The 13,306-nt window shown below is 45.1% G+C and overlaps 1 protein-coding gene across 1 annotated transcript; it reads right to left on the bottom strand.

Annotated features, from left to right (window-relative positions):
* Positions 1-1,136: 1,136 nt before the first annotated feature.
* On the bottom strand, positions 1,137-11,013 carry tes (testis derived transcript (3 LIM domains)). Its single transcript, XM_034535615.1, has 7 exons — positions 10,773-11,013; positions 7,664-7,749; positions 5,236-6,019; positions 4,396-4,938; positions 3,467-3,682; positions 2,336-2,494; positions 1,137-1,672 (listed from the first exon to the last, which is right to left on the bottom strand). The coding sequence occupies exons 1-7, from the start codon at positions 10,797-10,799 to the stop codon at positions 1,481-1,483; spliced, it is 2,007 nt and encodes a 668-aa protein (XP_034391506.1). The 5' UTR covers positions 10,800-11,013; the 3' UTR covers positions 1,137-1,480.
* Positions 11,014-13,306: the final 2,293 nt, after the last annotated feature.

Below are 13,306 nucleotides of genomic sequence, written 5' to 3' on the forward strand. Positions count from 1 at the left end.
GACACGCCCTTATAATATTTATCCCCATAAAAGAATGGTAAGACTCCATGCATTATGGGGACAAACGTATAACGGTTGCGAAAAATATTCGTCATTATATCAGACTGTATTGATGCCTTAAATCCTCCATCCATCCATCCATTTTCAATACCGCTTAATCCTCATTAGGGTCGCGGGGGCGCTGGAGCCTATCCCAGCTGACATAGGGCGAAGGCAGGGGACACCCTGGACAGGCCGCCAGTCCATCGAGGGCACATGTAGGGACATACAACCATTCACTCTCACATTCACACCTATGGGACATTTAGAGATCAATTAACCTGCAGCATGTCTTTGGACTGTGGGAGGAAGCCGGAGAGCCCGGAGAGAACCCACGCTGCCACGGGGAGAACATGCAAACTCCACACAGAAGGACCGCTCTGACCGGGAATTGAACCCGCGGCCCTCTTGCTGTGAGGCGACAGTGCTAGCCACTACACCACCGTGCAGCCTTAAATCCTGTAAAAAAAAAAAAAGATATATATATTCTCATAGAATTCTTCAGGAGCAGTTGGCTTCAAATATAGCTTTTTTTTTTCTACTGCAGCATCAGGACAGATCAAAGCCATTTCATGAAGTAGAATGTTCATCACGTCACAAGAAATAGAATGTTCAGAGCTGGAGTGGGAGGAGCTACAACACATTGCGCATCGAAGAGAATGTTCGGAGCTAGAGTGGGAGGAGCTAAACAAGCTAGCGAGCTATAGCTAACCCACAAGCGAGAGAAAATTAGTAAAATAAAAAACGTCTTTGGAAAACGACAGCGACGGAAACTAAGTTACGGAGTTTGTTACGGAGCAGACCGAACATAACAAACACTCGTCGGGTGTCGTTGTCTCCCGTCACCCCGAGAAGGCACCGACTCGTTGCAGATAAACAAGCTCAGGGCTCCCACTAATTCGATGTCATGGTGAGTTGGGTAATGAAAACCGGTGCCAATATGGTGCAATAATCCACATTATTAGACCTTTTTGTTCATCTACCTGTTACAGGTGTACCACCACACACCTCATTGGATCAAGTGCAACAAAACCACAAATGTATTGTTGTCAGATTCAAAATCTCATTCAGGAAGTTGAATACTACCACAGACTGGATTGTCACTATGATCATGAATATGATTTTATTTCCGTTTGGTCTGGAATACAGTGGAAGCAAAGCAACCCCAAACCTGTCTTAAAGAGGAGAGTCTCAGTAGTTTTATGTTTGTTTTTGTTTTTGCATGGATGAAGCAGTAAAAAAAAAAGTGGCATATTAAATCAACAGTTGGTTCCAGAGGAGTAGAACAGCACCGATGCCATTAAAGACACAGATTTAATATTTAAAAACAAACAAACAAAGGTAATCTCATCAGTAAGAAGAAAGGCAACACGTGAAAGAAGAGGACTGATTTTAAAGTTTTTGGGCTTTTTTTTGGGGGGGTCTCTGGATGAGTCGTTCTTCACGCCGCCGTTTTCTTCTTGCACTCCACGGAGCAGAACAGGGAGCCCTGCTGGGCCATGAAGCGCTGGCCCACCAGGCACGTGGAGCAGCCGGAGCACTTGAAGCACCGCGGCTCGGCGTGCCAGTGGTGCTCGCCGTAGGAAACCCTCTGGGCCTCGGGCTCCACCGGCTTCTGGCAGGCGGCGCATTTCTGGGACGACGGAGGACATGATGAAGATGAAGATGAAGATGATGTCAGGGCAAATAGTCGACTTCATTTTCATGTTATTCAAGCTTTCCGTTTAGACATTTTTGCTCGTGCACATAAACTCCCATGTGATAAAAAAAAAAAAAATATCTATCAAATATTGGTGTGGATTGTTTACAGAAAAAAGTGTTTTCCTTTAAACCCGATTCAAGTCTAAAAAAAACCCCTCTAATTCTGGTGGAAAGTGACTTTTGGGGCATTATTTGCCAACAATTTCCTTTCGTGACCCGGCTGACCTTTAAATACTGAAATAACCTTTGAAACAATCCGAATGAAAAGTATAAACTGAGGCTTCAAGTTGGATTATGTCGGATAAAATCGTGTTTAAAATCGACTTTTGGCTCCGTTTGTTCGACGTGTGCGATTTATAGAAATATTTACGATAGTTTACTGTACGAATCATATATATATTAAAAAAATCCTAATTTCAAGAGCCTCAAGTTTATTTTTTCTTTCCACTATTCATTTCTGCCCATCTACCATTAGAAATGCTCCTCATGATACATGCAGTATATCCTGCTTCTATTTGGTCAGACTAAACCACACACACACACACACACACACACACACACACACACACACACTAAGAAGACCAGAAAGCCTCACCACGGCGTAGCTCTCCATGTAGCACGGCTGGCACACCGGCTTGTCGCTCTCCATCACGTACGTCTCTCCGGCGAGGACGCAGTCGCAGTCGAAGCAGCAGAAGTGCTTCAGATGCCAGTTCTGGCCCTCGGCCTGGGTGTACTCGTTACTGAAGATCAGCTGTGGACAGACAGGGAATGTAGGTCATGTGACAGGGACCCCTGAATGTAGGTCATGTGACAGGGACCCCTGAATGTAGGTCATGTGACAGGGGACCCCTGAATGTAGGTCATGTGACAGGGACCCCTGAATGTAGGTCGTGTGACACAGACCCCTGAATGTAGGTCATGTGACAAGGACCCCTAAATGTAGGTCATGTGACACGGACCCCTGAGTGTAGGTCATGTGACAGGGACCCCTGAATGTAGGTCATGTGACACAGACCCCTGAATGTAGGTCATGTGACAAGAACCCCTAAATGTAGGTCATGTGACAAGGACCCCTAAATGTAGGTCATGTGACAAGGACCCCTAAATGTAGGTCATGTGACACGGACCCCTGAATGTAGGTCATGTGACAGGGACCCCTGAATGTAGGTCATGTGACAGGGGACCCCTGAATGTAGGTCATGTGACACAGACCCCTGAATGTAGGTCATGTGACAAGGACCCCTAAATGTAGGTCATGTGACAGGGGACCCCTGAATGTAGGTCATGTGACAGGGACCCCTGAATGTAGGTCATGTGACAGGGGACCCCTGAATGTAGGTCATGTGACACGGACCCCTGAATTAGACTTTATAATAAATCACCTCTGGACAAATCCTCCTCAAATTGATCATCAATAAACCAATAAACCGTGCACCGCTGTCACTTTATACTTTAGAGACAACGTATACACTTTCATTTTATACATTTTTCTTTATTATTTAAATTCTTAAATGCAATATGCCCCAATATGCTATTTTATTTGATTGTATTTGTAAAAAAAAAAATGTTTTGCTGCTGCGTCAAGAAGAATAAAGTAAAATATAATATAATTTAATTTAAAAACTACAGAAAAGCTCAGGCATCAAAAAGAAAAATGCTAATAACTTACAAAAAAAACAAACATCAACAACAACAACAACAACAACAACTAACCCCCCCTCACCTCATCACAGCCTCCGCAGCGCGGCTTCTCGCTGTCTCCGTAGTGGCGCCCACAGAACAGCTTCCCCTTCTTCCAGAAGTAGATCATGTCCACCAGCAGCTCTTCGCAGGTGCAGCACACGAAGCACGCCGGGTGCCACATCTTATCGTAGCCGGCCCGCTCGGCGTAGACGGCCGGCTCGCCCACGCGCATCGGCCGCTGGCAGTGGTGGCACGACTGGGAGGGGGGGAGGGAGGGGGGGGGGGGGGGAAGAGAAGGCCGTCAGTACATCAACGGGTGGGCGTTCAATTTCCATTAATAAGTGATTAGTTTTATGTCTGTAAACAGCCCATAAGTTAAGGTCCTTCTCTTTGAGTCCATTTCAAAGTGAAGAAGGACTCGTTTGATCCCACCGACAAGCGGCCATTTTAACCTTGTGACCTCTTGACCTCTTGAGTGTGACGGAGGATTAAAAAAAAAAAAAAAAAAAAAAAAGCTCACGCAGAAAGACGGCACAATGGATTAAAAAAAATAAAAAATAAAAACATCTTCAGACTTCAAAAGGCCTGAAGGAGCCAAGAGTTGGTCTCCTGGCGCCACCCGGTGGCCCGTTTAATCATTACCGACACTGATGCATTGTGGGAACTCGAGGATGAACCTGAGCCACACTCTGGCGTCAGCCCTCGTAAATGTTCGTTATGAGTCATAGCAATAATCATACATTATAAATGATTTAATTTATTTTAAAATGAATTCTAATGTGATTAAAAGTTACTCCAAGACGTCGTCGTTTGCTTTAAGTGAAGTGAAAACATATATTATTACGTTTTTATACAGTTCATTTGCATTTTGCCATATTTCTATCACTTAATACGAAGATAATAAGTCAAACCAAATATTCTGGTCTGGAAGCCGACCCGGTGTAAGTGTGCAGGAGGGAGAGTGCTTACAAAGGCCCGCTGTGGGGGTCCAGCTTGCTGAGCTCCGGGGACGGCCATGGCTCCGGCAGCGCCAGCGGTCCCCATGGCTCCGGCAGCAGGTGGTCCGGTCCCGGGCCCCGAAAGTGGTCCAGCACCACCAGCTCCGACCCCTCTACCCGCCGCTCCGGGTCCCGAGCCAGCGCCACCTCCTGCCCCAGCCGTGGGCCCCGCAGCGGCGCCTGCAGCTCCTGGGCCAGAACCGGCAGCGGCCCCGGTTCCCGGTCCGAACCCTGCCCCTCTGGCACCGGGTGCGCCGACGCCGGCCCCTCCGGCCTGAGCCAGCGCCATCTCTTCGGGCAGCACGACGTCTCCGACCCCGAGGGCCTCGTCCTTGTACTTGCGGACGAACTGCTCCATCAGCTTGACCTCGGCGGGGCTCAGCTCGTGGCACCTGGACGGGTCCTGGTCGTGCTCGGGCAGCTGGCGGGCCATCTGCTGCCGGCGGTAGGCGGCGCCCTCGGTGCCGGCCACCGGGCGCTTCTCCGGCGGGAGCAGCTCGATGTAACGCACCGCCTGGGGGAGGTCAGAGGGGGGAGAACCGGGGGAAGAACCGGGCTCGTGAATAAAAAGACGGATCGCGGGGAAGAACGGAGGCGACGAGAGTGAACGGAGAGAGAGGGGGAGGAGCTTTGAAACGGAGGCTCGTGGTGAGAAAGACATGCAAAACAAGTCCCACAGATACAGAGCTAGACTAAACAAGACCTTCTGGTGAGAGCTGGTGTCTTAGGAAACTATACTATAAAATATTATCTCAATATACACACACACACACACAAATGAATCCTCTTCACGAGCAGTTTGAACTCTTACCAGATACTTATTGGCGACCGGCGGCGCCCACTCGTAGGTGACGGACTTCATCGGCACATCTTTGGAGACCGGCACCAGATTGGCCGACGTGGCGCCGACGGCAACCGGCACTCTGTTGACCCCGACGGGTGTGAGGCTGGCCGGTACCTGAGCCTGACCCCAAGCCTGACCTTGAGCCTGACCCTGAGGCTGACCCCACGCCTGACCTTGAGTCTGACCCTGAGGCTGGCCCTGACCCCAAGCCTGACCTTGAGCCTGACCCTGAGGCTGACCCCACGCCTGACCTTGAGCCTGACCCTGAGGCTGACCCCAAGCCTGACCTTGAGCCTGACCCTGAGCCTGGCCCCACGCCTGACCTTGACCCTGACCCTGAGGCTGGCCCTGACCCCACGCCTGACCTTGAGCCTGACCCTGAGGCTGGCCCTGACCCCACGCCTGACCTTGACCCTGACCCTGAGGCTGGCCCTGACCCCAAGCCTGACCTTGAGCCTGACCCTGACCCTGACCCCGAGGGCCGCTGGGTGCCGGCCCTGCAGCGCCCCCGGCAGGCTGCGCAACACCAGCGCCGGCCGAAGGCGGAGCCACCGCGTAGGCGGTGCCGGAGCTGGGCAGCGTGATGGTCACCATGCTGCCGCTGTAGCTGGGGATGCCGTCCGTCTTCAGCTTGGCGATGAGGCCGGTGTACTTGGTGTCCTCGAACAGCTTGCCCACCTTCTTGTTCTCCTCGGAGTTCATCTGCACGTTGTGCTCCGTGAGGCCGCATTTACAGTTACGGCAGATTTTTCTTGGCGAAGAAGAAGAAGAAGAAGAAGAAGATTTTACATTTATGGTCAACGTGTTTTAGTGTGAGAGATTGTTTGATGCAGATAAGTGGTCTTTAATACGTGAATTATTATATATGGTTCAGTGTGGGACTACACACACACACACGATTAAAGATTAAACTAATCTTCCGATATTCTCTCCGTCCACGTGCCTCGACACGACCGGCTTCATATTTGCAGGAGCGATGACATCATTTTACGACCGCATGCTGCGGCACGCCCACAGATCCCTGAGCAGCTGGTTAAGCCCAGTTATTTTATTTCATATCTCCGCGCACACACACACACACACACACACACACACACACACACACACACACACACACACACACACACACACACACACACACACACACACACACACACACACACACACACACACACACACACACACACACACACACACACACACACACACACACACACACACACACACACACACACACACACACACACACACACACACACACACACACACACACACACACACACACACACACACACACACACACACACACACACACACACACACACACACACACACACACACACACACACACACACACACACACACACACACACACACACGAAAAGAAAGCGTGCATATTAACTGACAAACATAATTTCTTCCAGTGAAGTCCTTTCCTTTCATTCTGGGGATGTTAAAGGGGCCCTGCTGATTATACTGATTATATGTATTTATACTTATAGTTATTTATAATTATAGTTATGTGTTGGTCACCAAAACTCAAAGTGTGCGTCCCCGAGGTCGAACAAAACGGTTGAGTTTTAGTTTTTTAGGCATTTTAATGTTAAACCAGCTCCGAAGCTTCACCAGAGGTCTGGAACTCCAGTTTAATATTACTATTATGAACACGCAGCATAGTTTTCATATTGTTTTTTAAAGTATTTTGGAGTCGAGGAAAGTCTCAAACTATACGTGGAAAAGACGTGAGAGGGCCGCCGTCCATTGTTGTTGTTGTTGTTGTTGTTTAAAAAACAACCCCCTCTCTGCTCTTATACTACACTTACACAGTGGGGAGTTACGACAAATAAAATAACTCTTGATATTAAAAGTGGCTATTTTACGGTGAAAAACATTTAATAAAAATGCATGAAAGATTAAAAACTTTTTTTTTTTTTAAACTCAAATAAAAAGAGAAGTTTGGAGGAATTGAGAGACTTGAGCAACTTTACGCCTCTAAATAAGAGATTAAAAAAAACAAAGAAACCCTGTTGAGAAGAACATTATTCTGAACGCCTCGTCGTTACCGTGGTAACGGTGTGAAGGGGGAGAAGCAGTTTAAGAAGCAGTAATAGTGAGTTATGTCCTCAGTTTGTTAAGGGGGAGGGACGAGAGAGAGAGAGAGAGAGAGAGAGAGAGAGGTGATATGTCTCCCTCTGGTAAATATACCACTTTAGTTTTCTATTTTACTTTAATACATTTACATGTTTTTACCTAAAATGGCCCTTAATATAGCAACGTACTCTACGTAATAACTGGTGTTTGCAGAGGCAATCACCCGTATTGTGCCCCTGAATTACCCAGAAGCCTCTAGTCTAGAAACGGTTGTTTCTGTCCGGCGGTTCGATGCCGTACAAACCTCCAGAAGTGAAGCTCGAAGCCTTCGCACTTGTCCTTGCACTTCAAGCAGGCCGCCCCGGCACCGAACTCGTGACCCAGGGTCATCTGCAGAAAGAGGGAGCTTATGAGTGACATGCATATATATTTAAATAAATAAAAACATTGACAGTGTTTCTTGACCAGAAAAGATAACATGAAAAATAATATTTACTATTTAAAGTCCAATGCAACACTACTGAACAGTAGTATGTATATATATATATATATATATATATATATATATATATATATATATATAGTACATGTATAGTACAGTTCTTTACTTCTGTATCAGTTGCTCCTGAATTTAATTGTAATTAATTAAATATGTTTTAAACTCCAAATACAGTGTATGAAGCCTTAGAAATATGCTCATTCTAGTTCATCTTAAACATTTAAACAGCATTAAACATTTAAAAACAGGCAAATGTTTGGCCACCCCGGAGTAGGAAATGAACTGAATACTATAGAGGCAACAAAAAGTAAGGAAAATTATCATTTTTGACAATATGACCTTAGTTTTTTTGGGGGGAAAGCACCGTATTAAAGTCGTCTTTTTGGGGTTCAGAGGACTCGTTTCTTTTGCATATATAGAAATATTAATCTGAGCCCCATTTCCTTTGTGTTTCCAGGAGTTTGATGCCCTCCAGTTTGTTTTCTGGCTGCTCTTCTCTCCTCTCCTGCATCCTCCTCGATGCTCACGGCCACCGTTCATGACCTTATATGGTCAACTGTTGGACGCCGGTGGAGGAGCCTCAGCACAGAGACAGACGGCTTGTTTTTTAATACCCAAAAAGACGCTCAGTGCTGAGGAATGTTTCTCTTTTTCTACGACACCTCGAAAAAGAGGAGCGAGACTCTTTCCTCCTCCTTCATATAATCCTGTTTAATAACACTTTCATCCTAGGGAGGCTATTTATGTGTCACTTCATTTCTTTATTGATCGTAACCCTTAAAAAAAATAAAATCATTCTTTAGCTCTAAACCAATCTGCACCAAACTGAGTGAGATTACATTTAAAAACGTTTCTTTACTCTAAATGTACTCTTGTAGCAAAACTTTAAAAATGTAACTTCAAAATAATAAAGTTCCTCAAAGTTTTTCTTGGAGGAGGAGAAACGAGTTTGAATATATATAAATAATAATGAAATGATATTAATTCACCCTCAAGTGCAAAAAAAAAAAAATGAAGTGTTTGGGATTTAAGTGCTACTTGCGTCTGAATGTTTGGCCCCCGGGCCGAGTGAGGAGGAATGGCCATTGTGTGTGTGTGTGTGTGTGTGTGTGCGTGTGTGTGCGTGTGTTAGTGTGTGTGTGTGTGCGCGTGTGTTAGTGTGTGTGTGTGTGTGCGTGTGTTAGTGTGTGTTTACTGCTTGGAGTGTCTTCGGTGCCAGCTTTTCCTCTATGTGTGCAGTCAGGCAGGAAAACACAGTCACGCAGGAGTGTGTGTGTGTGTGTGTGTGTGTGTGTGTGTGTGTGTTGTTCGGACATGACACTTTTCCAGTCCGATGAGTCATCTTTTCATGCGTTTGTTTGTATTGTACAGTCAGCCGCCACGGAGGACGCTTTCATTTCAACCGGCCGCCGTGCGACCAAGACTTCCTGTTTCTGCAGTAATAATAATAATAATAATAATAATAATAATAATAATAATAATAATAATAAGAGGCCGAAAGCTGGACTGTTGTTTGAGTCGTCTGCAGTATCTTCAGCAGCAGAGTTACAAACGGCTTTTTCTTTACATTAAAAAAAGCAGCCGTCAGTTTGTTGTTAAAACTTTACTTAACATCGTCTTGCCAGAGAAAAGTCCCACAATCCAACAGAGAAACTCTGAATAATCAAATCTAACAACAACAACAACAACGTTCACCAGAAACAGAAACAACTTCAATTGAACTGAACTGCAGTGACGATGATGATGATGACGACGAGGAAGATGAAGATGACTTCCCGCCGGGCACACAGCCTGCTCACTGTCGCTCCTCGTTACCTCGGCCTTCTTTTGTTTCCTTTTGGAAGCCAGCGTGAGTTTAATTGAGCGTAACGTTACCTAAACGCAGAGGTTGCTTTGCTACAGTTTGACGATAATTACAGTTGTTGTATTTGGGGGGGGGGGGGGGGGGGGGGGGGACTTCTCTCCTCCGGGGATTAAAAACCCGATCCGGGTCATCCAGATGCTCAGGACCCAGTTTACAGCACAGAGGAGTTTTAATGGAGTCAACAGGTCTCAGCATCTGTTTAATGACCCTGATGAAGTGAAGTGAACAACATCTGGAAGGATACTGACCCCCCCCCCCTCCCCACACACACACACACACACACACACTGAAGGGCTACTGGTTATGTGTGTTGGATCCTCTTGGTTATTATTTTTTTTTTAAAGCACATGTCTAATTAGTCACACTGCAGACGACCTCTGGGTCATAAGTAGATATGTGCAGACATCCAAAGAATGCATCATATGATGGCCATCTAAAATGCACTATCTGGTCTTTAAATTAATAAAACATACGTTCGACAAACGCAAGCTTATTTAAACCAAAAAAATAACATGTTTCGTGTAGCAAATTACATTTGAAAACCTCCCTGAAATGTATATAAACGTGCTTAAAAGCGTACCTTTATGAATAATAATACATGAAGTCACGTGTCGCATAAGCACTAATTTTTTAACATCAACTCTTTGGCGAAACAACTTTTTTTTTTGCACCTTTCTTGCGTAAAATGTGCGCAATATTTACGCCTGAACTTGTCAACGGAACGCATTCAACTGAGAGCCTCGTGAGTGTTGTCGAAACGCAGAGTGACGCAATAATTGTGCAAAATTCAAACGCAGATTCGCTTCTTTTTCTTTTTTTAATTTAATTTAATTTTTTTTTTTTTTTTTTTTAGGTGGGAACCAAAAAGAGGAAGTCACTTTTGGTGAAAAGGGAAAATAGTTTTGGAGAGTCTGTCGGTGCTCCTGCAACTTTTCTCGCCACCTGCCCGGTGACTCGGCACACCTTCTCAGGGCGGGTCAGTCCGAGGGACCCGGTACACTGCAGGAGGAGGAGGGGGGGGAGGAGGAGGAGGAGTGGGGGGAAGCTTACCTTCTTTACTTCCTTCTCTATCTCCATGGTTGTTGTCCGTGGGAGCGAAGTTCACTCGGCGGAGACGAAGCGACCGGATGAGCCGCCAATGAAACAACTGTCAAAAAAAAACACCCCAAAAAAAGTGCCTGAAAACGGACCGGAGAGACACTACCACCGCCCCGGTTCACTCTCCGGGGTTTGTCCTTTTCCTCGGAGGTCCTGCGAAGCATCGAGCATCGAGTTAAAAAGATTTACCTCAAGGGTTTCCGGTCAGGGCTTTCAAAATAAGACGTGTGTTCACAAGGTTTAACCTTACTACCTACATATCTATCTATTTATCTATCTATCTATCTTTCTATCTATATATATATATATATATCCATCTATATATATGTATATACATACATCCACACAGTAACTTATTTATCTATGTATATATATATATATACATAGATATAGACAGTCTGCGTTTTTCTTTTGTCCTTTACTTTGAAGTGACCGTTTCCTTACTTCCGGTATCCTCTGTCGAGCTTGACGCTGCTCTCCCTTTGGAGGTCCCGTTCACTTTTCATTGACTTCAAAGGGGAGGGGGGGGGGGGGGGGGGGCACTTCCGCTATTATAGATCTTCATATCGACCATCAACCAATAGGAATAGAGAAAATGGGCGATGGTCGTACTGACCAATTGGAGAGCAGAAGGGGCGTTTTCATGTCACACAAAGGATTTGACTGTGTTTGGACCGTTTTGAGAGATTAAACCAGTGAGCTACTGATTCAATAATTACTGTTTTATCTACTTCAGTGTTTCCTTTTTATTGTCCTTGTCATGACGTTGATTTGATGAAATATATAAATACAATTTTTTTTAAAAGAGAGAAAAATATTTCAATAAATGTGTCTGTTTTAAAAACACATTTTTTTTGCAGTACACACATTTTTTTTTTTGTGATCTGATGTTTCGTAATTTCTTGTCAAACAGCTGCGGCGTTGCCGCGGTGACGGGAAGCGATGTGGTTACCAACTGTGAACTGCTGCTGACCTCCTCTGAAACCACACCGGCACACCCTGACGGGTCAGGACCGCATATATAAACTTGATTGAACCTCATCGGGATGCCGTGACCTGCAGCCTTGAATGTGTAGAAGAAGGTATTTGAAGATCAAAAAGGCTTCCATAGTTACACTGAACAACGATGGATATGATGTCTAAAAATACCCCCCCCCCCCCCCCCACCCTATCAGCTTGAGCCACACAGTGAGGGCTGCAACAGTGTCATCATTTTGACCTTTCGTCTGACCTTTAATATTTGATTTGGTTGTTACAAAAAAGATGGCCTTCACACCTTGAGTCTGGTCGAGAGGTGGCACCAAAACATTTTAATGTAGTTTTCTGCAGCTTCCTGTTTACAGTACCTTTACTGTAAAACATCTTTACAATGTAAACTGCACAAATGTCGTTGTGTTTTACAGTATGATGATTTATGTTCTGTAAATGTGTTTTTGAATAATTGTGTTTTATACTGTGAATTACACTATTCACTAATATGTATTGTTGGTAATTTCCTAAAGGTGTTTTGGGGGAGTTTGTCCTCTTCCAAAGGCTCCAAGGACAGAGGATGGTGTTATTACATTATTATTATGTTGTTATGTTGAAGATGTTGTTATTACATTATTATTATTATTATTATGTTGTTATGTTGAAGATGTTGTTATTACATTATTATTATTATTATGTTGTTATGTTGAAGATGTTGTGTGCAGATTATAAAGTCTTCTGAAGCCAATTTGTTGTTGTTGTTGTTGTTGTTGTTGTGTTAAACAAATACATTTAATTGGATTGAAGTTAAGAAGTGGACGTCGTCTCCATTGGTTTTTGTCGACCACATTTTTGAAGCCTTGAGTTTCGTCAACTCCCAGACGGGACAACGCCTTTGTAGAGACCTGTCAATCACCTTGTAGCCCCGCCCTAAAACATACCCTGCTTTATGGTCTGTTTGACTCAAAATGAACATCACGCTGTATTGAAGAAGACTTTAAACTAGAGATTGAGACCAAAAACTAATGTTTACAATGTTTACTGAGGGAATAAATCAAGAGAAGTAGAGTCATTTATATAGACTTCTATACAACCAGAGGAGTCGCCCCCTGGTGGTCAGGAGAGAGAATGCAGCTTTAACACATGAAGCGTAGACTTCTATACAACCAGAGGAGTCGCCCCCTGGTGGTCAGGAGAGAGAATGCAGCTTTAACACATGAAGCGTAGACTTCTATACAACCAGAGGAGTCGACCCCTGGTGGACAGGAGAGAGAATGCAGCTTTAACACATGAAGCATAGACTTCTATACAACCAGAGGAGTCGCCCCCTGGTGGTCAGGAGAGAGAATGCAGCTTTAACACATGAAGCATAGACTTCTATACAACCAGAGGAGTCGCCCCCTGGTGGTCAGTAGAGAGAATGCAGCGTTAAGGCGCTTCAGTCTTGGCTTCACTCCTGGCTTCACTCCTGGTTGGGGGTAATGATGGCTCCATCTTACTACATACATCAACATCTT

This window comes from Cyclopterus lumpus, chromosome 6 (assembly GCF_009769545.1).
Source record: "Cyclopterus lumpus isolate fCycLum1 chromosome 6, fCycLum1.pri, whole genome shotgun sequence".
Taxonomy (NCBI): Eukaryota; Metazoa; Chordata; class Actinopteri; order Perciformes; family Cyclopteridae; genus Cyclopterus; species Cyclopterus lumpus.

What these genes read in the sequence shown, in the direction of transcription:
- tes (XM_034535615.1), bottom strand. Translation starts at nt 10,799, where the DNA reads ATGGAGATAGAGAAGGAAGTAAAGAAG. An exon ending in CGGTCGCCAATAAGTATCTG is followed by an intron (nt 4,939 to 5,235) that starts GTAAGAGTTCAA and finishes GACCTCCCCCAG; the next exon opens with GCGGTGCGTTACATCGAGCT. An exon ending in ACATGGAGAGCTACGCCGTG is followed by an intron (nt 1,673 to 2,335) that starts GTGAGGCTTTCT and finishes CCGTCGTCCCAG; the next exon opens with AAATGCGCCGCCTGCCAGAA.